The following is a 27,992-nucleotide window of genomic DNA, read 5'->3' as shown; positions in this document are numbered from 1 at the left end:
CCACCATAAATGAGCTTCCCCTGGCAACTTCTCATTTCTATCAATGGAAGTTTCATTTTTCATATGTCCAAACCCTGAAGTGCCATCTCCAGGTCTGTCTCAGCATTTGTGATCAGTCCACAAGTTTTGTATCATTTCTGTATTCAAAACATTCTTCTGTGCATCCTATTCTGTTTCCACTATCTACTCACTACTTATCACCTAATTAGTAGATTATTTCAAAACTGTAAATACTTGTGTTTCTTCTTGCTCTCTCTCTCTCTCTTTTTTTTTCTGGAAGTTAATTTCTAAACTTCCTCATTTTACCATGTTGCTGACCCTGAGCAAAAGAGGACAGTGATATTTTATTTCCTACAAACTTATGTCATTTCAAGTGTTTTAAACCCATAATCCTTTTTCTTTCTTTGGAGTTGGGAGTCTTGCTCTGTCACCCATGTTGGAATACAGTGGCATAATCATGGCTCAACGTAGCCTCAAATTGTTGGGCTCAAGTAATTCTTCCTCCTCAGCTTCCCAAATATCTGGGACTATTGGTGTGTACCACTATGCTCAGCTAGTGTTTTTTTTTTTTTTTTTTTTTGAGATGGAGTCTCACTCTGTCGCCCAGGCTGGAGTACAGTGGCGCGATCTCAGCTCACTGCAACCTCCGCCTCTCAGGTTCAAGTGATTCTCCTGCCTCAGCCTTCCAAGTAACTGGGACTACAGGTGCATTCTACCACGCCCAGCTAAGTTTTTGTATTTTTAGTATAGACAGGGTTTCATCGTATTAGCCAAGATGGTCTTGATCGCCTGACCTTGTGATCCACCTGCCTTGGCTTCCCAAAGTGCTGGGATTACAAGCATGAGCCACCTCACCTGGCCTCCCAGCTAATTTTTAAAAATACTTTTTAGAGACAAAGTCTTGCTGTGTTGCCCAGAGTGATCTTGAACTTCTGGCCTCAAGTGATCCTCTCGCCTCAGCCTCCTGAATCACTGGGATTACAGGTGTTAGTCACCGTGCCTGACTCCTATAATCTTTTAATAAACACAGAAATCTCAAGCACTGTTATTCCCATGAAAAACCATAGAATTGCAGAATTCAGAGATAATCTGTAGCAAATAATACATTGTTCCGTTAACTTTCAGTTTTTTTTTCCTCCTCCTCCTTTTTTTTTTTGAGACAGGGTGTTGTCCTGTTACCCAGGCTGGGGTGCAGTGGTGTGAACATGGCTTACTGAAGCCTTTACCTCTCGAGCTCAAGGTATCCTCCTCCCTCACCCTCCTGAGTAACTGGGACTATAGGCACATGCCACCATGCCCAGCCAATTAAAAAATTTCTTTTTTAGAGATGAGGTCTCAATATGTTGCCCAGACTAGTCTTGAACTCCTGAACTCAAGGGGTCTTTCTGCCTCAACCTTTCAACATGTTGGGTTTATAGGTGTGATCCACTCACTGTACTCAGCCTACTTTGAGTTCTTATCGTGAACATGGCATGTATTATACTAAGTGAGGTTTTTAAAGGACAGGTTCTCCTTCTCCCAATCATATCTTCCTTGCTGCAATTCTAACCTGTTAACCTAGCCAGATCACTTGTCTCCATGGGAGGCCATATATTCCCTAACTCTAGAAAGAGATAGCTTGTGTTGGAACCTTGGTTCCACCACTTTCTAGTTTCAGCAATGTTCCTCATTTCTCTAAGCTTCAACAACGTTATATGAAAAAAGCAAGTAGTGATAATACCTACTTCACAGAGGTGAGGTAAGGATTGAGTTAATCTATGTGGCCTAATTCCCAGCATGTGCAAGCGTGCAATACATGTTGGCTACAAAATGTATGTACCTTGAAAACTTCCTGCTCATTCCCTTTGTGCTCTTGTTGCAATTCTCATGCTTCCCTGCCTTCCTCTACCACTAAATGGTCTCCCCGTGCTCCTCCCTATTGCCTGTGTTTTACCTGTCATTTCAAGTTCAACTCAGTTGCCTCTTCTTTAATAGTCTTTTCTAACTCCTCCAGTTTATGTTGAGCTCTGAATTCCTATAGGTCCTTCTATGCCATTTTAGTAATTATATTTGTATTTTTATGGCATATTTCTGCCTTTTATGGTATTTCTTCTTAACTTTACATGTAATAAAAGAGTTGTGGAATTACTATCTCAATCAATATACAGAACAGTTTCATCATTTTCCCCAAAAAATCTGCCTTGGGATTTCTTTTTAAACAATTTACTGGGTATACATTCTTTTTCTGCATATACAATTTAGGTTCTTGAATTTAGTATTTGTTTTATACAAATTTGTCTTCCCTAAGTATGGCTTAGTGTTGCGCATACAGTGAGTGAGTAGATGCTTGAATGTTTGAATTGTATAAAACAAAGCCTAAAAGCATGGTAAATTTGAACATCTTTTTTTTGTTGTTTTTTTGAGACAGAGTCTAGCTCTGTCGCCCAGGCTGGAGTGCAGTGGCCGGATCTCGGCTCACTGCAAACTCCGCCTCTCGGATTTACGCCATTCTTCTGCCTCAGCCTCCCGAGTAGCTGGGACTACAGGCGCCCGCCACCTCGCCCGGCTAGTTTTTTGTATTTTTTAGTAGAGACGGGGTTTCACTGTGTTAGCCAGGATGGTCTCCGATCTCCTGACCTCGTGATCCGCCCATCTCGGCCTCCCAGAGTGCTGGGATTACAGGCTTGAGCCACCACGCACGGCCTTGAACATCTTAAGAAGCCACTAATTTAAATTATTTAACTTTGATCTTTCAGGGTCATTTTATTTAGGTGCAAAATTTCAACTGAAAATTATTTCGGTATAACTTGTTAAAAGTGGTTTTGGAGCCTTGCCAGGGCTAATAAAACCAGTTGTTTGTTTGTCTTTGGAAAACAAAAGGCTTTTTCTTTCTATTTTATTACTGAATATATACTTATGGTTCCTATCATTTTCTTTCTCTCTCTCTTTCTTTTTTTTTTTTTTTCCTGAGATGGAGTCTTGCTCTGTCGACCAGGCTGGAGTGCAGTGGTGCAATCTCGACTCACTGCGACCTCTGCCCCCTGGGTTCAAGTGATTCTCCTGCTTCAGTCTGCCCAGTAGCTGAGACTACAGGCATGCGCCACCACGCCTGGCTAATTTTTGTGTTTTTAGTAGAAACGGGGCTTCACCATATTGGCCAGGCTCGTCTTGAATTCTTCATGTCAAGTGATCTGCCCGCCTTAGCCTCCCAAAGTGCTGGGATTACAGGCATGAGCCACCATACTTGGCTTGGTTTCTATTGTTTCCTAACCCTATTAGTTTAAATTCTAATGTAGAAAAAAATTTAAAAATTCTAATGTGAAGCAAAGTTCTACATGTTTCTTCTCCTGGATGATATTTGGCTGTTATGATATTAATTACTGAATTTATTTATGGAATTTTGCCTTTTTTCTTAAACACAGTTCAATATAAAGCAATTCAATTAAAAACGAATTAACTACAGAATGAAAAATGGAAAACCTTCCTGTTTTCTCAGCTTTATTTTTCCATGGGCCAATTTTGCTCTCCTTGTAGAAGTCTCTTTTACTGGTTATTTCTAAAATCGGAGGTCAATGCAAGTAATAGTATTTATACTTGGAAAAAGGTGGGGCTGATATGGACAAGCAAATGATGCTGCATGATTTTCTTAATCTTTGCCCTTGGGTATAATGGAGATCCATCTCCAGAGAGGGTAAAATATGGCTAGAATTTGCATCCCATTCAGTAGACTTTACTTCCTAATGAAGTGAATTGAATTTAATCATGTGTGTCTTTTTTTCCCTTCCCCAACAGCTTCCATGCCTATGGCTGTTCTAAAATTGGGCCAAATATATCCATTTCAGAGAGGCTTTTTCTGTAAAGACAACAGCATCAACTATCCGTACCATGACAGTACCGTCACATCCACTGTCCTCATCCTAGTAGGGGTTGGCTTGCCCATTTCCTCTGTAAGTAAATTAATAAGTAGGTAGTGATGGGTTTGTTGTGCTGGAGGTTGGATGAAGTATGGAGTTGGGGTGGGGGTAAATCCACAGTACTGTCTTCACCAGTGTTAATATGGTGAATGATTGCTTGAGGAATATACCCACTGTTTTAGTCCAGAGGCAGTGTTTCTCCAGTTAAAAGTGGATGTTACCCAGAACAACTTGATGTCATTCTGTAAGAATGATACAGTGATTATTTTTGAATAGGAGAGTCTTTTTGAGTCATTTGGACCAACTCCTCTCAGTAAACAAATGAAGAAACTTAGGTCCAGACACTTGTTAAAGCCCAGTAAGCTATTGTATGGCAGAGCTGAAACTAAGATTATGCTTGCTTTATCATACTGTTAAGTGGAAATTGAGGCCATGAAAAATGAAAATGTTTGCATATTAAATTTGAGAAAACAAACTCAGCAGAAAGATCACAAATATATATGCAGAATAAAATTATTAGAATACATTAAGATATGTCACTACTGGCTGGGTATGGTGGCTCACGCCTGTAATCCCAGCACTTCGGGAGGCCGAGGTGGACGGATCACCTGAGGTCAGCAGTTCAAGACCAGCCTGACCAACATGGAGAAACCCCTTCTCTACTAAAAATACAGAATTAGCTGGGCGTGATGGCGCATGCCTGTAACCCTAGCTACTCAGGAGGCTGAGGCAGGAGAATTGCTTGAACCCGGGAGGTGGAAATTGCTGTGAGCAGAGATCACGCCATTGAACTCCAGCCTGGGCAATAAGAGCGAAACTCTGTCTCAAAAAAAAAAAAAAAAGAAGTCACCATTTCTTACTTTGTACTGTCCTTCAGATAGTTCATCAGTTTGTAGGATAATACTGGGTTTCACTGTTTTAAGTAATTAAAAACTGTCATTCTAAGTTAAGATTCACAAACTAGGTTAAGATTGCCATTTGGGATATTATGCCTACTTTCTTTACCCTTGGCTCTCATTCCTAAGTCTTGCCATTGTGATTTTATGTGACTTGGAAATAGAAGGGAAGGAGCAAGGTGAAGATTTACCTCCTTGAGTATCTTGGCAGTGAAGCATATCACACCATATTTCTCCTCTGGCCACCTGTCTTGTTACTTGGCTGTCCTCGACTTACAAAAATTTAGTGTCTCAGTAAACTCAGCAACCTTGTTCTGCTGTAGGACTGGCTGGCTTTTCTCTCTCTATTTTGCTCCCAAATTGGGTAAGAATAATAACCTAATTGTTTGTTTTTCCAGTTTATGTATCTGAGTTCATTTTGTCTTTTTGTCTAGTAGATTTTTTTCTAATGGCCATTAGCTCAGTATTTTGAAGGTGAAGGGGTCCAGTATTTTATTATGTTCTAAGAGATACAAGTATTAATATATTCTTATAATTCTAATTTGATTATAGCTACTTTTATGGGAGTAAAATGATAGAAAAATCTAGCATAAAATCTAGGATTTAGTTTAAGGAGATACTTCTTTTTCTAAAAAATAAATCCCACCATAACTGGTTACTTAAATTTTAGCCATTCAGCTTAGGAGAAACTGTGTGCAGGGAAGTACTGCCACTTGGATGACAATAGACAGTGTTACTGTACTATATGAAGTACTAAGTAGTTGTAGCCATGATTTTGAGCAACTATTGCCAGATAAAGTTTCTTTTTCTTTAAAAAAACTTGCCCCTGTATTTGAGGAGATAATTGCTTGAGAGTGAATAAATTAATTGTAATAATAATATATATATTTTTTTGAGATGGAGTTTTGCTCTTGTCGCCCAGGCTGGAGTGCAGTGGTGTAATATTGGCTCACTGCAATCTCTGCCTCCCAGGTTCAGGTGATTCTCCTGCCTAACTCTCCTGAGAAGCTGGGACTATAGGCGTGTGCCGCCATGCCCAGCTAATTTTTGTATTTTTTAGTAGAGATGGGGTTTCACCATATTGGCCAGGCTGGTCTTGAACTCCTGACCTCAAGCAATCTACCCTGCTTCAGCTCGGGTTCAAGCGATTCTCCTGCCTCAGCCTCTCAAGTAGCTGGAATTACAGGTGCTTGTCACCACGCCCAGCTAATTTTTGTATTTTTAGTAGAGATGGAGTTTCACTGTGTTGGCCACCTGGCAACATGCACCTGGCCCATAATCTTTTATTAATTAAAAAAAAATGATTATAAAGTAGAAAGAGAAAATAAATAGCCCTTAGTTCTACTACCTGAAGACAACTACTGGTGGCATTTTGATGTTTCCTTTAGTTTGATAGTTTTTTTTTTGTTGTTGTTGCTGCTGTTTGTTTTTTATTTTTATTTTTTTTGAGATGGAGTCTTGCTCTGTTGTCCGGGCTGGAGTGCAGTGGCACAATCTCGACTCAGTGCAACCTCCGCCTCCCAGGTTCAAGCAATTCTCCTACCTCGACCTCCCAAGTAGCTGGGACTACAGGCATGCACCACCACACCTGGCTAATTTTTGTAGTTTTAGTAGAGACGGTGTTTTACCATGTTGGCCAGGCTGGTCTCAAACTCCTGACCTCAGGTGATCCACCTGCTTTGTAATCCCAAAGTGCTGGGATTACAGGCGTGGGCCACCACACCCAACCTAGTTTGACAGTTTTTATGTCATTGTGAGCACACCACAGATTTAGTTTTGTGCTTTGTTTTTTTACTTATCTTTATAACAAATTTTTTTTTTTTTAGTTATAGTATTATAATATCAAACAGCTTAAATAGCAATAAGGCTAAATTTTTTTATTTAAGGAGTGGAAAAAGAGTATCAATCTTTGAGTTCTTGGGTATTAATTCCTGTGAGTCTGCTGTTAGAATTGACCTGGAAAAATATTTTAATGCCAATGATTTATTTATTTGTTTGTTTTGAGATGGAGTCTTGTCCTGTTGCCCAGGCTGGAGTGCAGTGGCATGATCTTGGCTTACTGCAACTGCAACCTTCCCCTCCTTGGTTCAAGCAATTCTCCTGCCTCAGGTTCCTGAGTAGCTGGAACTACAGACATGTACCACCATGCTCAGATAATTTTTTGTATTTTTTTTTTTTGAGACGGAATCTCACTCAGTTGCCCAGGCTGGAGTGCAGTGGCACGATCTTGGTTCACTGCAAGCTCCCCCTCCCGGGTTCACACCATTCTCCTGCCTCAGCCTCCCAAGTAGCTGGAACTACAGGCGCCCGCCGCCACGCCCGGCTAATTTTTTGCATTTTTAGTAGAGACGGGGTTTCACCGTGTTAGCCAGGATGGTCTCGGTCTCCTAACCTCGTGATCCGCCCGCCTCGGCCTCCCAAAGTGCTGGAATTACAGGTGTGAGCCAGCACACCCGGCCAATGTTTTGTATTTTTAATAGAGGCAGGGTTTCACCATATTGGTCAGGCTGGTCTTGAACTTCTGACCTCAGGTGATCCGCCAGCCTTGACCTCCCAAAGTACTGGGATTACGGGCATGAGCCACCACTCCTGGCCTGATGCCAATTTATTTTTAATTAAAGAAGTAGTATTTGGCCAGTTTCTGGGCCTTAAATGTGCTTGAATGTGCAGGAAGGGATTCTTGCAAATTCTTGGGGTAGATTTGTTTGTTTTAATAGTTTGTGTATAACATCTGTTGTTATATATAGAAAATAACTTATTTTCTATAAAATGAATTATTTATGCTTAATGTAACTTTAATATAATATGCCTTATAATTTGATCAGAAATAAGATTTCGGGTGATAGAAAATCTGTATTTTAAAGCAGTGATTTATTTTTACAATGCAGGGTTCATAATCTTTTTAAAAAATATATTCTCTACTGTTTCTTCTTTAGCTATCCAAAAAGGTGCCACATTCAGAAAACTATAGATTTCTGCATTATTTGGCTTTTACATTTTTTTGTTGTTGTTGTTTTTGGATTTTAATGATCCATATTAGATTCGACACCAGACTTTTTTTTTTTCCCATCATTTTTCGCTTTGTGTAGTTCTACCTTCTCCCTTGGTAATTTGTTATATATTTTTATAAATTCTTATGTTTCTAGAAAAAGGTAAGACTTTTTGTTTGCAAACTTTCAGAGTAATGTTAGTAACAATAAAGTTAGTATTAAATTCATATGTTGCAATGAATAATATAGTTTGTCTAAATTTAAAAATTTATAGTTTCAGGATACAAAACTTGCCTATGTTTAATAGGCTATTTTAAATTGACTTGAGTACCAACTGTAAGTAGTTGCTTTTCTTAAGTCATGATTACTGTATGACATAACCTTTTAGCAAAAATATTTAGCCTAAAATAACAGTATAGCCAATGCTTGTGACCAACTTATAAAACTCTTTCTAAAGAGTGATTGTATTATTCATGGTGACCTAAAACTGGAAATGTACATGGATGTTTGTGAAAAGGGCTTAATCACTTTTTTTTTCAGGCGGAGTCTCGCTGTGTTGCCCAAGCTGGAGTGCAATGGTGCGATTTTGGCACGCTGCAACCTCCACCTCCCGCGTTCAAGCGATGCTCCTGCCTCAGCCTCCTGAGTAGCTGGGATTACAGGCGCATGCCACCAACGCCCGGCTAATATTTGTATTTTTAGTAGAGATGGGGTTTCACCATGTTGGTCAGGCTGGTCTCGAACTCCTGACCTCATGATCTGCCCACCTCGGCCTCCCAAAGTGTTGGGATTACAGGTGTGAGCCACCGCACCCGACCAAGGCTTAATCACTTTATATATTTTATTTTATTGTATTATATTTTTTGAGATGGAGTCTCACTCTTGCCCAGACTGGAGTGTAGTGGTGTGATCTCAGCTCACTGCAACCTCCGCCTCCCGGGTTCAAGTGCTTCTCCTACCTCAGCCTTCCGAGTAGCTGGGACTACAGGCCCGTGCCACTATAACTGGCTGATTTTTTGTATTTTTAGTAGAGATGGGGTTTCACCATGTTGGCCAGGCTGGTCTTGAACTGCTGACCTCAAGCAATCCACCCACCTCGGCCTCCCAAAGTGCTGAGGTTACAGGTGTGAGCCACCGCATCCAGCCACTTTATATATTTTATAACTTAGTGAAAAACAGATGACTACCTCAAAGAAAAATGGGGAAAGGGCATGACTAGAAAGCTGTCAGTAGAAGAAAATTGTCAAGAAATAGAAATAAATGCTTTAACATTTAACTTTTCTTAAGACTTAGTCTTAAGTTCATATTAAAGCAGCACTGAGAACACAGTTTGGCCTGTCACAGTAGCAAAGGTAAGAACTTTCCCAGCTTATCAAGCATAGAAAACAGGTGTTCTCATACACAAATCTGGCAGGGGTATAAATTGGCATTAAAAAGAGTGTATTGTTGGACCTATAAATTATACCGGAAGGAAGTTATCCTGGAAGTAAGTTTCATGTAGAGAATGAGTTACAAGACAGTTGATTACAGTACTTTTTATAGAAGAAAATTGGAAATAAATAATTTAGCTATAGGGGACTATTTTATGATTTATTCTAGTGATGAAATATTATATTCATTTCATAATTTTTGATAATATTGACATGGAAAGATTTTTGTAATAATTGAGAGTAAAGGGAGAAGAATAGTAATGGTTCCCTCTGAATAGTGGGATTATTAGTATATGATATATTTTCTTTTTTTTTAATGTCATAAGTTTATTGACAAACATATGTAGTATGCCATGAGTTAGAGTTTGATCCATTTCCAGAGGCTGTATCTCTTAAAATGCTCTTCATTTCTGTTAAATGGATGAACTGAAACATCCTTATGATTTAAGCAGTTGGTGTCTTACTATAAGGAAGGGTGCAGCAAATGCAGATCCAAAGTACAAACACATCTTAACTAGTAACGCCCACTTGTTTTCCACTGAAAATGGCAAATTCTTCCCAGGGCCCTCCTCATAGTGGCTCCTACGGACCACAGAGGTTGTGAACCTCCGGATGCTGTGGCCCAACATAGCGCTGCTGGAAGCTCCGCGAAAGGCACAGAGACTGAGGACAGATGAAATGGCGGCACCTCACCAAGACCGAGATATTTTCATTTTATCTCTTATATTTTCTGTTTTTTCCCCTCCCTTGAACATTGTTTTTTCAAATAAGGAAGCCTATTTTTATTTTTTAAAAACCCATTAGAAATTTTTCTGTTTTCATTTTCATATACCTGCAGTTTAAATGCCTTAACTATATACCCATTTTTACATAGTATTGTGGAAGCTTATCTGTTATGTGTGTGGATTTTGTCTGTTTCTAAGAAAGTGCCAAAAGAAAAAAAAAAAGATAAAAATAACTGTATTTTGAGAATTCGCAGTAAATCAAACTTCACTCCTTGTCCTGTGGCTCAGCATCTTATGTAGCTGACTAGTCTTTTTGGAAGTGATTGGTTGTCTATGAACCTGAGTGTACCTACACAAACAAATGTAACTCCTTGAATGTGGAAAGTTTGTCTTGCGTGTTGCAGCATGCTATAATTCAATTCTGACATTAACTGCCTGGAGTTAACATGAGACTCCACGGATTTAAGGTCATTGTCCCCAGTAAGACTGCTCTCACTGTAGTTTTCAGGTGCAAATTTGAAGTTCCCCAGGTTGTAGCTCTGGGGGTTCCTGTGACCCTGTCAGGTTTGGTAATTGGCTAAAACAACTCATAGAACTCAGGAAATCATTTTACTTATGATTATAGTTTTATTATAAGGAATCAGAGTGAGCCAAATTAAGATACACAGTCAAGGTCTCAGGGTGGAGGACAGCCTGAATGTAGAGCTTTTCTGTCCTCTCCCAGTGGCATCAAGATGTGTCACTTTCCTGGCACATTGATGTGTTCACCAACCAGGCAGCTCCTGCAACCTTCAGTGTCCATTGTTTTTATTAGAGTTTTATTATGTAGTCATGATTGATTGAATCATTGGCCAACCAGTTGAACTTGATCTCTAGTTCCCCTCACCTCCTTGGAGGTTGAGTTGGTTTAAAGCCCTGTCCCTCTAATCACACGGTTAGTGTGACCAGCTCCCATCCTGAGTCATTCATTAGCCTAAACCCAAGTGTGAACCAAGGGGCTTAAGAATAACAAAGACACCCCTATTACTCAGGAAATTCTAAGGTTTTAGAGTCTCTCTCCCAGGGACAAAGGCCAGATTCTTTGTTATAGACTCCAGTCTCTGTACTTTTTACTCTGTAGCCTTGGTACCTTGAAAGTGTTTAAAGCACTCAGGTGTTGGTTTGATACAATTTAAGATTTTTAAAAAAGTTTTCATTTTTTCCTTTCAATCTGCCAACCCAAGTTTACTTAGGAGTTGGAGACTTTCCATCTAATATGGGTTTCTATTATTGAATAAATTTATTCTGATACTTGTTAAAATGGTTAAGGAAAACTTTACTCAAGACTATTGCACCTGGGGTGGAGAACTCAACTCTGACTACAACAAGGAGAAGGGGGGATTTATGGGTGAGGGGAATCAGTGGATGGAAAATCATGAAGAGGAGACATCAAGGGTAGGAGATTCTTGTTAAGGCAGGCCAAAGATTTGTATATCAAAGGTGGGGGATGAGGAATTTAATCATGTATCAAGGGTGTTCAGATATCAAGGATAAGGGGCTTCTTGCTAAGCTGACTTAGCAGGACTTTTGCTAAGACTGGGCCTGTCCTGTCCTTGCACACCACACAAGGACAGGCTGACATGAAAGGCCAAGGTTGAGGCCTAGTTGAGAAGAGGGTTCACAGCTGGTTAACTAATGTTTGGTCAACTGAAGAGCCTTTGTCACTATTAAAGATGAACTTTATCTTAAGTGTGCATTGCATAGTGAGTTAGTAGCTCATGGTAGAAAGACATCTATGTAAACGTATCTTAATATGCAAAAATCCTTTGTCCTAGGTTAATTCAGAAATATGCATTATTTAAATCCCATTATGTCTCCATTTAATAGACCTCTCCATTTAATAGACCAAGTATTGGTCTATTAAAATTCCTTTAGGATGTAGATTGTTACAGTTTTTGATTTGGGATTTTTGCAAAGTCATTCTAAGTGTTAAAAGTACAGAAATGGAAATAGCCTGTCAACCCAAAATTTCTAATAATTTTTTTTTTTTTTTTTTTTTTTTTTGAGACAGAGTCTCCCTTTGTCACCCAGGCTGGAGTGCAGTGGTACATTCTTGGCTCACTGCAACCTCTGCCTCCTGGGTTTAAGCAATTCTTGTGCCTTAGCTAGGATTACAGGCACGTACCACCATGCCTGGCTAATTTTTGTATTTTTGGTAGAGATGGGGTTTCACTGTGTTGGCCAGGCTGGTCTTGATCTCCTGGCCTCATGTGATCCGCCCACTTTGGCCTCCCCAAAGTGCTGGGAATACAGGCATGAGCCGCTGCACCTAGCCTCTAATAATGTACTTTGAATTATCCTTTTCAACTGATGTTGTTTGTGTGTTAGCATAACAAAAAATGTCTAGCTTTTGTATACCATTAAGCATGTGTATTTTTCTGGTGTTGATTACTCAGATTTCTACTATAAATATTGCTAGTGTAATAATATATGGACAATATCCACAATTTTAAAGGATAAAATATGACTTTTTAAGAAATATTAAGAAATATTTTTTATTATTTTTGGTAGTCTAATTGCTCCTAAGTTAATTTTAAAAAATCACTTTTACTCCCTTTATTAACACCTGAGGGGAAATAACACAGGATATATTTTTTGGGTTGAATTGTTGTGGAATACCACATTTGTAAAGTTTGGAATTTGATAATGTTTTGGAAGATGAGGGAGATTATTTACTATAGATATGTGGATTTTCTGAAGTTCTTTGTTTTTGGTACATTATTTGAAAAAATAATGTTTTTTTAGAGAGCCTGCCCACAAAGCAGGTAACCGAGGTATAATTTTTATTGTTTTGAATAGCTTACTTAAATGGTAATAAGAAATTGATAGTCTTGAGGAAGAAAGAATGAATGGGTTAATATGTTTATTTTTATAAGGTGTAAAGTAATATATAAGTAAAGTGTTCTTATGGCAAAGTGGCTTTAGAATTTTACCCTGCATGGCAGAGGAGATTGGAGTTGGTTAGGTTTTATGGCATGGCACATCTTTCTTGCTGTCCTTTTCCTGTACTGGTGCAGGAAGCTGGTATCCAAACAGTCTGTTGCTCACATTTGTTTGTCATTTCTCCCTTGTTTTCATGGAAACACAGGTGCTGTGCTGCCATTTCTTATTTTCACCTCTATAGGCAGTAAGACAATAATCTTCACTAGAGTAGGGATGGTCTGTATTGCTCACGATTGTAACCTTAGTGGCACATAATAGGTGTTTAATAAATTGAGGTAGAAAATTTTATGAAAAACTGCAAAATGTGAAATAGAATAAGATTGTTGTTTATGTTTGATAATGACTACTACCATGAAAATTCAGCTTAACTCTGTGGAAACTGACCATATTTCTAAGTCATCTCTTACCTCATTAAAACAGTTTTTTGGGGAGTGAGGGGGGAAGGAGACTTATATTGAATGCGTATCCCGACTGGAGATATGTGTGTGTGTATGTGCGTATACTATGCATATATATGTGATATATATAAGATAGCACCCAAGGGGAAAATATAAATATATTTTTATAATATATATTTATATAAATATAAATATATGTCCATATAAATATAAAATATTTATAAAAATATATATTTTAATATTTATAAAAATATATTTTAATATTTATATGTTTATATATTTATATAAATATTAATGTATATTTATTTATATAAAAATATATTTTTATTTATATTTCCCCCTTTGGAGATATCTTATAATATGGGGGAGATGCCTATTAGAACTATAGAAATATAATACTGTGGAAATTGGTTTCCTAGGTTGGAAACAAGTTTTATTTTCTTGTTTACTTATTCTCATGTGTAGCTGCATTTCCTATCCACGCATTGTGGAAAGTACTGATTCTCAGTTCTTATGAGCAATTTTATTAACAAAATAGTAATAACTCCATTATTTGACAGTCTGGCTGATATGTCTGGGTTATTCAAGCGTCTAGCCTCCATCCACATTCTTCTCTCCTTGTTCAGGCATTAAGAGAAGAATGTATTTTCTGAAATATTTCACAAGTGGACACAATTCTTTCTATTACGTGGGTCTTTTGGTCTGCCTATGGGGTCTTTTCTTCTTCCGAACTATTGAGGCGGTACCTTATCTCACAGTAAATCCCAAGGTGCCTGTCATCTGTGTGTCAGGATTTCTCAGACTGTTGCCGCTGCTGTTATCCCTGAGGCAGTATGTCCCTTAGTGATATGCTACTGTGGTCTGTAAAGTTGCATGCCACTCTCTCCTGGGCATCTGGTATGTTTTAGATTTGTACAATGGAATACTGTTCAGCAACAAAAAGGAACAATATATCCATGGAACCAGTTTCCCAGTTTTGCTGGGTACTCCACCACCAATATTTCTTACTAAAACTGTTAGGATTGGTATTTTGGTTCCAAGATCCTGAGCATTTGTGCAAGAGGAAGTTAAAGAAGATGTGGTGTGACCATGTTCATATGTTGTCCTTTCCTGTCTCTAGTAAACGATGGTGAAGTGTTCTTGTGATATTTGGTTTGTGGAAGCCATAAGTTCCCATATCACATACTCTCTCTTGAACCATTATAAATATTCACTGTTAAAATATACAAAGTTGTGTTTATTTATAACTGAGTATGAGTTTACTATGCAGAGAACCTGAGTCATGAGCTAACTAGTGAATGTATCAAAAAGCGGAATGTGGGAATGTAAAAGGGTGCAACCACTTTGGAAAACAGTTTAGCAATTTCTTAAAAAGTTAAGCATCAATTTACCATATGACCTGGCAATCCCACCCACTTTCATTAGAAATGAAAACATATCTACAAAAATACTTGTATGTGAATGTTCATAGGATTAGTCGTAATACCACAAAACTGGAAGCAATCTAAATGTCCATTAACTGGTGAGTGGATAAACCAAATGTGGTATATACATATAACTGAATATTCATTAATAAAAAGGAACAAAATGCATGCTGTAACACAGATGAACCTCAAAAAAATTATGCTGAGTGATAAAAGCCACATATAAAATACTACATATTGTGTAATTCCATTTATATGAAATGTCTAGAAAAGGCAAATTTACGTAGAGACAGATAGCAGATGAGTGGTTGCCTGGGTTTGTTAGTGGGAGCAGGGATTGAATGCAAATAGGCTCAAGGGAATTTGGGGGGTAATGAAAATGTTCTAAAACTAGATTGTGGTGATGTTGCATCACAATATAAATTTACCAAAACCATTGAATTATATATATACTTAGACTGGATTAATTTTATGGTATGTAAATTATACCTCAATTAAAAAAAAGGGAGAGTGAAAATGAATTTTGCCAGCTCAAGTAATAAGAGAAACAGTGTTTGACGAGGGTAGTCATTTGAGAAGTGATGAAAGGGATTTAGAGATATAATCTTTCAGGTAAAAGGAAAAGGGTTTTTGACTGAATTGATAAACGAAGTTTTGCCTTGAAATCTTTAGTAAATGTCAAAGTTAACATCAAGTATCTATTTAAATGTTTGCATTTCTGCTCACTTTTCTACACTGTCTGGTGAAGTAAGTTGGTGGTGTGCAGTAACCCTTTTGGAATAGTTTATCAAGGATTTAATGTTTGTATCTTTCAATTCCACTTACATATATATCTTAAGGAAATTAGAAATGCAAACAAGAATTTGTATTCGGAAATGTTAACTATGGCATCATATAGGGTAATCAAAAAATTAAAAATAACCTACATGCTCTCAAAGTGGGAGGAATGGTTAAATTATAATTGTTTTTACTTTGTCTCTCTTACTTTCAAGGAGTAGAAATTCTTTCTAACTAGATTAAGTAAAATTGGGCTTTGTTGAAAAGGATACAAGGTGCTGTAATAACCCCAAGCAGCAAGATCACTGAGGCCTTTTGGCATTGGGGAACCACAGCTACCTTCCCATTTCACCCATTCAGGGACCAGGCTAGTCACTACTTCCTCCTCTGTAGACCTGCTTTGTTCTCAGCTTCTTCTTCAGCCAGTCTTCCTTGTACATGGCCCAGTGTTGTTTGCCACCTTGGACTTAATCAGTTTTTGTTACAATTCCCGTATTTCCAGAACAGGAATCTGAAAGAGCTGTTCTTTTTGAGCCTTAAGTGGGTGAGTGAGCAACCCGTGGTTTGGTCTTTTTCTTCATCACCTTTCAGGGGTCTGTGTTTAGATTTAGATAGTTAGTGAAAATGAAATGGCATTGGGTAATGGCGTTGATTCAGTACATCTTGACTGGGCACAGTGGCTCATGCCTATAATTCCAGCACTTTGGGAGACTGAGGCGGGTGGATCACCTGAGGTCAGGAGTTTGAGACTAGCCTGGCCAACATGGTGAAACCCCATCTCTACTAGTAATACAAAAAAATTAGCTGGGCGTGGTGGTGCTCACCTACTCTGGAGGTGCTACTCTGGAGGCCAAGGCAGGAGAATCGCTTGAACCTGGAAGGTGGAGGTTGCAGTGAGCCGAGATCACACCATTTTACTCCAGCCTGGGCGACAAGAGCAAAACTCTGTCTCAAAAAAAAAAAAAAAAAAAAATCTCATGGGCGTATTTGAGGAATGGCAAATATTGGCTATTATTTATTATCAATTTAAAAATATTTCTAAGGTCTTTGGTGTTGGCAACCTCTTTTCTTGATTCTCTCAACAGAATAGTGTGCATTTGTGGTAGATTCATGCTTATTTTCTCATATTTTCTTACCAAAACTTGCAGTCTGTGTGTTACCCTTTCTTATTAAAACCTCTTTTACTAAGACTGGCAATTGAAATCCCATTGGACGCCATATTGGGCACTGTGGACCAATCTCCACCTCCTGAATGCCCTCTCTTTCTAATGTGGCCACGATGTGGTTGCTGTCTCCTGACCTGCCCTTACCCCACTCAAGTCTGCCTTAGTGAATCTTCTTCCTCTCCTCTTCTTCCTCTGCTGTTGCTCTGTGCCTCACCCTCCACTTCTTTTCTCTTTATATACATCCTGTACAGTGTTTTGTACCTCTGTGACTTTAGAGACCCTTTATATCCCCAAATCTTTGTCTCTGTCCTAGACCCCTTCTGCTGAGATGGAGACTGTCACAACCACTGGCTTATCGAATATCATACTCAGAGGCATCACCAACTCTCCTTTTCTTTTGAACACTCAGAGTTCTTTGAACCTCAGTTTATTCTCTGCTATAATTACGTACTGTGCCTTATTCAATTTGTATTCCTGGTAGCACCTAGCAGAATTCCTTGCACAGTGGGTTTACTTAGTATTTGCCCACATGAATGTTTTTATTTTTTTAAATGGGCTATTATCCTTTGTATATGGTTTTATTTTGTTCCCCTAGTATCCTGAAAAATACCCACAAACTTTTTTTCTAAATCTAAGAATAATTTCTAACATGGTTTTTGTGGTTGGGGGGAAAAAAACCCTTAATATTAATGGACATACATGGTAATAGCATTTCTAAATACATTTGGGCCTGGGTATTTGGGCCTATATGTTTTCTCTGAGAATAAGGACACACAGCCTAGTGAGTTTTGGACTCTAATCCTATTATATGTGAATTTAGTTTCTGTCTTTTTTTTTTTAGACAGAGTCTCGCTGTGTCACCCAGGTTGGAGTGCAGTAGCACAGTCTCGGCTCACTGCAACCTCCACCTCCTGGGTTCAAGTGATTCTCCTGCCTCAGCCTCCCAAGTAGCCAGGACTACAGGCACATGCCACCATGTCCATGAATTTAATTTCTATACTAAATATACTATTCCAAAAGAAAGAAACGTTTATTGGAAAATGCAACCAATTCAGAAATATGCTTTGTAGACAGTAAAAGTTTCCATTATTTTGTGTAGACTGAATTGGATTATAGAGATAGTGGTTCTTTGGCTGGACACTATGGCTCATGCCTATAATCTCAACACTTTGGGAGGCTGAGCTGGGTGGATCACTTGAGGTCAAGAGTTTGAGACCAGCCCGGCCAACATGGCAGAACCCTTCTCTATTAAAAATACAAAAATTAGCCTGGGGTGGTGGCGGGTGCCTGTACTCCTGGCTACTTGGGAGGCTAAGGCAGGATAATTGCTTGAGTCCTAGAAGTGGAGGGTGCAGTGAGCTGAGATTCTGTCACTGCACCCCAGCCTGAGCAACAAAGCAAGACACCATCTCAAAAAAAAAGAAAAGAAAAAAGAAGTAGCGGTTATTTTTATGTACAAAATAAATTTGCTCATTGAGTTAGAGTATGGTTATTGATTAGGGGGCTAAGCATTTAGTTACTGTATGGGGCAACCAATAATAAAATCACAGTCCTGTGTGTTTACCTCCACAGTGCTCATAAGTGCAAAAGGTTTGTGCAAATTCTTTTGAAGTTATATTGTAACCATGGTATATGTATTGAAAACTTGGCCATTTTATCCCATTCCTATGAATGAAAACTATTTGGTGAATCAGAGGATAGTCTGAATTGGGATATGAGGGCCAGTATAAGTGTCAGCAAGGTCAGCTCTAGTTTATTTTTTTTTTGTTTTTTTTTTTTTTCTTTTAAGGCATAGCATTACTAGGAGTATAGCTTTGGGAACCTTGTAGCATCGTAAAGACTTTTTAAAGGGGTGACAGCTATTGGCAAATTGACTAATACAGAGAACTAAGCTTTGGTTCATGTATTCAGTGTCTGAATGAAAAATGGGAAGATCAATAAAAGAGCTAAGAGTGAAAGAAATGTGATTTCGTGTGCTTCTCCTTTTTAGCTCTTATAATAGATTGAACAGATTTGATATTTGTGGTAAATACACTCAGGCAGAGTGGCAGAGGCTTGGTTGTCATTTAGCCTTTAGGGCCTTAGTGGAGTTAATGAGAACTGCAAATGGTCATCAAGTCTTGGTGCTTCACAGAGAAGCAACACTTCTGCAGTGAGTGTGTTAGCTTAGTGGTTATGGTATTACTGCAGGGACATGGATCACTTAGGGAGATGAGCGTTTCAGGCCTGGGTCAGTCTTAAAGCAGATCTCACGTGGAGGGTTTCTGCTAACCTGCATCTCTTACAACACTAGTTAGTATGCTGTAGTATTAATCAGTAGGTCAAGTTCAGTGAAGTAAAGGATAATTGAATTCTTGAAGTTCACATTTAGGCAAAAAATTGGTATTTTAGGAGGTGAGTATAAGACATGATCTTTACAGAAAACACTGATGATAAAAACAGCGCTCTCTGTTAGGTGCCTTTGTGCTTGACTCCATCATCATCTTAAGAAACTAAGCTCAGGGCTGGGTGCAATGGCTCACATCTGTAATCCCAGCACTTTGGGAGGCTTAGGCCATAGGATCAGTTGAGCTCAGGAGTTCAAGATCAGCCTGGGCAACATAGCTGGACCTCATCTCTACTAAAAAATTAAAACAAAACAAAAAACTAGCTTAGCATGGTGGTGCGTGCCTGTGGTCCCAGCTGCTCGAGAAGCTGAAGCAGGAGGATAGCTTGAGCCCAGAAGATCGAGGCTGCACTTAGCTATGATCGTGCCATGGCACTGTAGCCTGGGTAACAGAATGAGACCCCGTCTCAAAAAAAAAAAAAAAAAAAAAAGAAACTTTATGTTCAGATTCCTCTTTTTATAGCAGCTTTCAGGCTGCTATAGACAATACAGAAATGAGTGGATAAAGTTTTATTTAGATACTGTGATAGCTTAGCCAGTGACAATGACCTATCCAAATGTGGAATGCTAAAATGTTTTCTTTTTGGAAGTGAAGCCCATGAAAAATTGGTTTTGAAGTAGTGTTAGAAACCTGGCGATTAAATGACAACAAGGACGTGAGAAGAGATTTTCCCAAAATCCATTTAGTGTGTTTGCACAGAAACAAAGGAAAGATAATTCTTTATTAAATTGGTTAATAGAGGATTTGAATGCTTTGTTTGCTGTAGACAAAACATCTTTATCTTAAAACTGTAATCTTTCCAACTTCTGTTGCATGCATTGCTGCATTTCCTTTTTTACATGTGCTCTCACTTATTTTCATGGCAAATGCATTTTTAAACAGAGTCTCTGGGATAATTATTGACATTAATTAGTTTTGGTATTTCTTTTTTAATGATATTTTCATTTATTCCCTTTTGCTAGCTGGATTGCCTTTTGCAATTCTTACTTCAAGGCATACCCCCTTCCAACGAGGAGTATTCTGTAATGATGAGTCCATCAAGTACCCTTACAAAGAAGACACCATACCTTATGCGTTATTAGGTGGAATAATCATTCCATTCAGTATTATCGTTGTAAGTTAAATCCACTTTTCCAAGTTTGTAACTATTGGGCCTTGGCTTAATTTTCTGTTATTCTTTTAATGCTTAAATGTATAACCCTCCAAAAACAATGTGTGCTTTTTAAACCTTTAATTGATGGTTTATTTGATCAAGATAATCTCAGCTATTTTAAGTGGAGTCAAAAAATAACAGTGTGTAATTATAAGAGCCAGGCACGGTGACATGCCTGTAGTCCCAGCTACTCAAGAGGCTGAGGCTGGAGGATTGCTTGAGTCTCCCAGTTGAAGACTATAGTATGTGGTGATCACATCTGTGAATAGCCATTATACTCCAGCCCAGACAACACTTCAACATCCCATCTTAAAAAAAAACAGAAAAAAAAAAAATGAAAAGAACCTTGCTGGATATGTATAGATTTTATGCTAATCTTTTCCATGTCACTGTTATTGTTAGAACTCTAATTTGTTATTGTTTTAATAATCTTGTGATCAATAGTTGAATGTTATAGCAATATGATTCTAGCATACTTTATACATAGGATATCATTTTATAATTTATTGTATCTGTGTGTATGTACCTACTGTTTTTGACTCTCCCTCTGTACTGAGTTCTAGAAAAGAAAAATTGCTAAGTGATGTTAAAACTTTATATAATGCATGCTTACTTTAAATAATTTTTAGATAATATACACAGGAGAGAAAAGCTGTAGTTCTATATATGATTAGTAGTGAATATGAAAGAATTTTTACTGGTACTGAATGCAAGACTGAGTCTTAAACTAAAATAGTAACTGTTGTTTTCCAGTATTTCAGGTAGAAATGCTTAAAGAATGTGTTTAGGGATAAGACTATCGACTGGACTACATGATTTTTATAATCTCTTATAAATCTTCTGCTTTATAAGCAGAAGGCTGGGTGCAGTGACTCACGCCTGTAATGCTAGCACTTTGGGAGGCGAGGCGGGCGGATCACCTGAGGTCAGGAGTGCGAGACCAGCCTGGTCAACCTGGCGAAACCCCACCTCTACTAAAAATACAAAAATTAGCTGGGTGTGGTGACACACACCTGTAATCCCAGCTACTCAGGAGGCTGAGGCAGGAGAATCACTTGAACCTAGGAGGCGGAGGTTGCAGTGAGCCGAGATTGCACCATTGTACTCCAGCCTGGGTGACACGATGAGACTCCGTCTGGGAAAAAAAAACAACAAAAAACCAGAAAATATGCTGGATGTGGTGGCTTATGCCTTTAATCCCAGCATTTGGGAGGCCAAGTCGGGAGGATCACTTGAGCCCCAAAGTATGAGACCAACCTGGGTAGCATAGCAAGACCGCTGCCTATATCCACCCCCCACTCACCCCCACTTCAAAAAAAAAAGGCCAGGCACGGTGGGCAGGAGCCTGTAGTCCCAGCTACTCAAAAGGCTGAAGCAGGAGGATCCCTTGAGCTCAGGAAGTTGAGGCTGCAGTGAACCATGATTGCACCACAGCATTCCAGCTTGGGCAGCAGAGTGAGACCCTCTCTCAAACACACACACACACACACACACACACACAGATTTTTTTTTTTTTTGATTAAAAAAATATATAGTTGTATCCAGGAGATAGGCCAAAGATGACAGCATGTATATCATATCTGTTTTTGGAGTTTATTTTAAAAAAAGAAAAACTTCTTAATTTAGAAATGTCTTAAGAATGATCGTAATACTTTATTAGCACTGAAAGTTAACTTGTAATTTGTGGTGCATAATTAGTAAAAGAAAACCTTTGCTATACAGATACTTGTTTTATAAGACTGTGAGCTCCTTGAAAGCAGAGATGATATCTTGTTCATCTTCGTGTCCTCACCACCTGGCATGGAGCCCAGCATGTCCTAGGTGCCTGAATGAAACTGTATGAAGGAACTATAGAGTAATTACACAGTAATGTTGGTGACTCTCCCGAAATACGGGGAAGTTTTAAGAAATCAGGTATTCTTTTAATCTAGATAATTTTTTACACTGAATTTTTACTGCTAAAAGAAAGCCTAGTCTATAATTCTTCCATTAAGGAGGGAGTAGGGTCTTTTTAAAAAAAGTATATATGTTTCTGAGTGATTGCTAAGCAATTAAATACGACATTTTTAGTAGGACTTTAGTTGCAAATAGCCAATTTCAGACAGGATTCAAATATTCAAATAAACAGTGCTAGAAATAGACTTGTCTTTCAATTCTGCCCTTTTTTTTGGTCTCAGTAAAAAAGGATGCCATGCAAACAGAACTACAGGAATTTGCTCTAGCCTGGAGGGCTGCAGTAGAGCAGGCCACTGATTGCTGGGCGCTGTGTTGATGTGCACAGCCTATACAGGGCTTGACAAAATGCTTAGTTAGCAAAAACTCATGAATTATATTTCATTAACTTGGAATTCTTTGCTATTTCTTTTCTTTTCTTTCTTTTTTTTGAGACAGAGTCTCGCTGTGTTGCCTGGGCTTGGAGTGCAGTGGCGCAATCTTGGCTCACTGCAAACTCTGACTCCTGGGTTCAAGCGATTCTCTTGCTTCAGCCTCCCAAGTGGCTGGAATTACAGGCGCCCGCGACCACATCCAGCTGATTTTTGTATTTTTAGTAAAGATGGGGTTTCACTATGTTGGCCAGGATGGTCTTGAGCTCCTGACCTCATGATCCACCCGCCTCAGCCTCCCAAAGTGCTGGGATTACAGGTGTGAGCCACTGTGCCCGGCCTATTCTTTACTCTCTCAACATAACCTGTGAGAAAGTTATCTTTACATTTAATAAAATGGCAAGTAAATTAATAGATAAGTACAGACTGCTTTAAAAAGAACAGATTGTTTAAACGTACTGTTATTCATCTCTACAGTATCACTGAAAACAAACACTGCTTAGGGCAGTGGTTTTATATATGTATGTTTTGATTAATTGATTGACAGAGTCTTTCTCTGTCACCCAGGCTTGGAGTGCAGTGGTGTGATCAGAGCTCACTGCAGCCTGGACCTCCTGGGCTTAAGTGATCCTCCTGCTTCAGCCACCTGAGGAGCTGGGACCACAGGTGTGCACCACCACAACCGCCTAATTACATTTTTTTTTTTTAAGAGATACAATCTCTCTGTGTTGCGCAGGCTTGTGTCTCAAACTCCTGGGTTCAAGCAACCCTCCTGCCTCAACATCCCGAAGTGCTGGGATTATAGGTGTAAGCCATCATGCCCAGCCTTATGTGCTAAATTAACATAATTCTATTTTATTCATTAACTCAGCCTCTTTCAGGCAATGCTCAGTTAGACTTGTATACATTTAACTTCGTTTACTAGAAAGTAAATCATTTATTTAAAAAAATCGCCATGATTAAGATTGCACACCAGGGCCTTGACATGAGTTGCAAATGATTCATTAATAAATGAGTGATTGAGGGAACCTGGCCGGTAGAGAACCAGGATTATTATAGTTTCTCAGAAGACATGGGATAATTTCAGTAAGGAGGAAGTGGTCAGTGAAGTCAAATATACCGAGAAGTTAAAGTAAGTGAGAGTTGATAAAAATCTGTTTGATCTGGCTGGGTGCGGTGGCTCACTCCTGTAATCCCAGCACTTTGGGAGGCCGAGGTGGGTGGATCACAAAGTCAGGAGTTCAAGACCAGCCTGGTCAAGATAGTGAAACCTCTTCTCTACTAAAAAGACAAAAATTAGCTGGGCGCAGTGGTGGACATCTGTAATCCTAGCTACACAGGAGGCTGAAGCAGGAGAATCGCTTGAACCTGGGAGGCAGATGTTGCAGTGAGCCGAGATTGTGCCACTGCACTCTAGCCTGGGCAACAGAGCAAGACTCTATCTCAAAAAAAAAAAAAAGAAAAAAAAAGAAAGAAAATCTGTTTGATCGGATGAGACAATTTTGACTTTTGTGAAAAAATCAGTAGAATAAAGGAAATGGAAGTGGTTAGAGATACTTAGGAGGGAGAAGAAGATGTGGAGATGTGCCATTGATTTTAGATTGTTCTTTTGGGAAGATGGGCCCTGAATGAAAGATACAAAATCATAGGGACAGTGTAGAAACATAAAACTATCTTGGTTGATGGAGATTTAAAGGGGATGGTAAGAGAATACTATGGGAGACAGGTTTAAAAAGGTCGAATCACTCTGATTTAGATAATTATTAGCTTTGAACTTCATAAGTATTGTTTTACTCCTCCAAACATTATTTTTATTTCTTTGATAATTTATCATATCCTAGAATCTGAGTAAATAATACATTATAAATAATCTCAGTTTTAGGATTAGGCCACACTTGGCTTAGCTGTTGACTTCATGAAAGGTTAAGAATTGGCATAAATGGCTCAAAGGTCAGGATAAGGAATTGAAATGAAACAAAACAATATGGCTATCTTGTGTGGATCAAATGGGCAGACACATCTCTGCATTTAATTCAGAAGAATTAATTTAGAACTCCTCTATTGTCTGCTTCTCTCAGTGATGTAAGTTAACCTAGCATTTGCTGGCTTTAGAGACTTCCCTGCATTCCCAGTATTAATGGTTAAGTATCAGCTTATACTGCTTCTGAAGATCAGCTTTTAATCTGTGCCCAGTATTCTGAATATTCCTAGCAAACTCATTTTCTGTCATCACTGGCAAGAGCCAGGATTTGGGTGGCCATAAACTATGATGATTATGACTAGGAAGACTCACAAAACATACTACCTGCTTTTGGAAAATAGTCGAGTGCCAGCTGATAGCTGAGATGTGGAAGAACAGCTGATACCTGAGATGTGGAAGTTTCAACTGCTAAAACTGTGGTTGATTAATATACTTGATATGTTTTCAAGAATCAAAGATTAATTCCAAAATGAAATGTTAGATAAGTTCTTTCTGGCTACTAATCTCTGAGGAAATACTGGGACCCCTTCCTGGCATAAGGAGGCAATGTATACTGAAATGGAAAGGGCTCTTCTGTTGGCAGTCAGGGATAACCCTAAGCAAAATTGTATAGGAATGGCATTCCTGGAAGTACGTATAGTTTTCCTCTCCTGTGACCTGTTCTCAGAAAAGAATCTGATTAATTCATTCACATTAAGGACTGTAATTAGAACTGTATTTTTATGGGGCTTAATGTGTAAACTAAGGGCATTTGCTGTTTACCCAAGGCAGTACCTGCCACTAAAATTTATTGACCACCTACTTTGTTTAGGTCACTCTGGTGATAGGAGGTTTCTGTTCAGCAATTAAGAAATCCTCCTTACCTTGTAGAGTTCAGAGTCTCATTGTCAAAGTTATAACATTCTAATTATGGAACTCTAGGAGTCATTGAGCCAGAATAAGGAAAGGATTTTAGGTATCAGATTCTTGAAATCCCTTTCAGGAAGCAACCATTTATTTTACTTATGGTAAGACTTACCCTGAAGACAGTTGATCCTCATTAAATGGAAATGTTTGAATGCTTTATAAAATTGTTTATATAAATTTAAGGTGAAGTAGAGAAACTAGTAATGTATTTCAAGTCAAGCTTTGCTACTTATATTCTCTCCACACAGATTAGCAAACCCACTGTTCAGACTATTCTGTGTTTAAGTGGTTTTTGTTGTTGTTGTTGTTGTTTTTAATTATTATTTTTTTGAGATGGAGTCTTGCTGTGTCGCGCTGAGGCTGGAGTGCAGTGGCGCCATCTTGGCTCACTGCAGCCTCCACCTGCCAGGTTCAAGCGATTCTCCCGCCTCAGTCTCCCAAGTAGCTGGGGATTATAGGCGCCTGCCACCACTCCTGGCTAATTTTTGGTATTTTTAGTAGATACGGGGTTTCACCATATTGGCCAGGCTGGTCTCGAACTCCTGACCTCAAATGATTCACCCGCCTCTGCCTCCCAAAGTGCTGGGATTACAGGAGTTGAGCCACAGTGCCTGGCCTTAGCTGTTTATTTTGGTCTCAGGTATCTAGAGTCTTACTGTCTTTTTTAATAGCAAATGTTACTATTTATAATGTTGCCATTCAGTATTCTTTGAATTCTCAGGATACTGGTTTGTTAACTTGTAAAGCATCAGAAACCTTTTTATACTTTTAAATTAGTGACTAAGAGTCCCATCCCACCCCTTGGGCCTCCAGCAGAGGTCACCTGGAAGGCAGGACTGGTATATCCTGTTAGCTAAATCCCTGCCCTCTGTATCCTCTAGCAATCCTCCCTGAAATGATTTTACCCTTTTTAATATGGTGGATGTCTTTGATTCAAAGGAATATTTGAGAAAAATGAAGACTCTGTCAGGTAAAAGTACTTATACACAGGAGTTTCTGATTGGGGAAGTATGTATGTATGTATTTATCGAGATGGAGTCTTGCTCTTGTTGCCCAAGCTGGAGTGCAATGGCACAATCTCGGCTCGCTGCAACCTCCGCCTGCCACGTTCAAGTGATTCTCTTGCCTTAGCCTCCCAAGTAGCTGGGATTACAGGCACCTTCTTCGATGCCTGGTTGTTTTTTTGTAATTTTTGTAGAGACAGGGTTTACCATGTTGGCCAGGCTGGTCTCGAACTCCTGACTTCGGGTGATCCACCCGCCTTGGGCTCCCAAAGTGCTGGGATTACAGGCATGAGCCACCACGCCCAGCCGGAAGTTTGTTTTTTGGACAAGCCATAGTTTTTGTCCTCCAGGATATATCTCTTTCTACTTTTTAAAACTCTGTTTATTTGAATACAAGAAAAAAAAATGATCTTGTTATTTTAGGTAAGCAATGATATGTTTTTGGCCCAGCCATGGCTTTGTGAATAATGTTCACCATTGATAAGACACCTTTTTTGTGGTTTAGAATTGGATATCTGAAGTTGACTCTCCATTGTAAAGAAAAAAGGGGCTGGGACAGTTTTTAAAACAAAGATCTTTTTGTGATTTACCATTTTCTTCTTCCCCACTATGTTTCGTTTTGTTTAAAGTGCCTGCTTGCTACTTTAACATGTTATTTTTCTGTTTCTTTTTCAGATGATTCTTGGAGAAACCCTGTCTGTTTACTGTAACCTTTTGCACTCAAATTCCTTTATCAGGAATAACTACATAGCCACTATTTACAAAGCCATTGGAACCTTTTTATTTGGTGCAGCTGCTAGTCAGTCCCTGACTGACATTGCCAAGTATTCAATAGGCAGACTGCGGCCTCACTTCTTGGATGTTTGTGATCCAGATTGGTCAAAAATCAACTGCAGCGATGGTTACATTGAAAACTACATATGTCGAGGGAATGCAGAAAAAGTTAAGGAAGGCAGGTGAGTGTTAAATCGCTAATGCTTGTTTAATCTTGTATATTCTTGGAATAGAAGGTTTCAGTGACTGGAAGATAAGCCATGCACTGGCTTAAAAAGAGAAGTTAGTGTTATCACTGGGAGGTGAATTTTGATCTTTTTTTTTTTTTTTTTTTGAGACAGAGTCTTGCTCTGTCGCCCAGGCTGGAGTGCAGTGGCGCGATCTCGGCTCACTGCAAGCTCCGCCTCCCGGGTTCACGCCATTCTCCTGCCTCACCTCCCGAGTAGCTGGGACTACAGGCGCCCACAACCGCGCCCGGCTAATTTTTTGTATTTTTAGTAGAGACGGGGTTTCACCGTGGTCTCGATCTCCTGACCTTGTGATCCGCCCGCCTCGGCCTCCCAAAGTGCTGGGATTACAGGCGTGAGCCACCGCGCCCGGCCGAATTTTGATCTTGTTTGAATTGTTCTCCTCATGTCTTATTCCTTTTTATTGCTGTCTTCCATTTAAGTGTTTTTACTGCAGTTCTTTTCATCGCCAGCATATAAGAATGTTAAATGAACCTTATATCGCTGGGTCAGCAAGCAAACTTTTCTTAAGATGCTAGATAGGCAATGTATATA

The 27,992-nt window shown here is 39.0% G+C and overlaps 2 protein-coding genes across 3 annotated transcripts in view; one reads left to right on the top strand and one right to left on the bottom strand.

The window, feature by feature from the left end:
* Positions 1–27,533, top strand: part of LOC116274895 (phospholipid phosphatase 1-like) — a 30,328-nt gene extending 2,795 nt beyond the window's left edge. Inside the window, exons 1-3 of one of the 2 annotated variants that reach the window (XM_031666159.1) lie at positions 924–1,240; positions 3,772–3,926; positions 27,112–27,530. In XM_031666159.1, coding sequence (XP_031522019.1) covers positions 3,777–3,926; positions 27,112–27,396 — 435 coding nt within the window. In that variant the 5' untranslated portion in view covers positions 924–1,240; positions 3,772–3,776 and the 3' untranslated portion in view covers positions 27,397–27,530. Of the gene's footprint in view, positions 1–923; positions 1,241–3,771; positions 3,927–27,111 lie in introns of those variants that run through there. The other variant, XM_031666158.1, reaches the window with a different exon arrangement.
* On the bottom strand, positions 9,577–9,903 carry LOC116274896 (cytochrome c oxidase subunit 7C, mitochondrial-like). The gene has a single exon (XM_031666160.1). The coding sequence runs from the start codon at positions 9,836–9,838 to the stop codon at positions 9,647–9,649; it is 192 nt and encodes a 63-aa protein (XP_031522020.1). The 5' UTR covers positions 9,839–9,903; the 3' UTR covers positions 9,577–9,646.
* Positions 27,534–27,992: the final 459 nt, after the last annotated feature.

Source organism: Papio anubis, chromosome 5 (genome assembly GCF_008728515.1).
Source record: "Papio anubis isolate 15944 chromosome 5, Panubis1.0, whole genome shotgun sequence".
Taxonomy (NCBI): Eukaryota; Metazoa; Chordata; class Mammalia; order Primates; family Cercopithecidae; genus Papio; species Papio anubis.
This window is presented reverse-complemented; position numbering and strand designations above follow the sequence as displayed.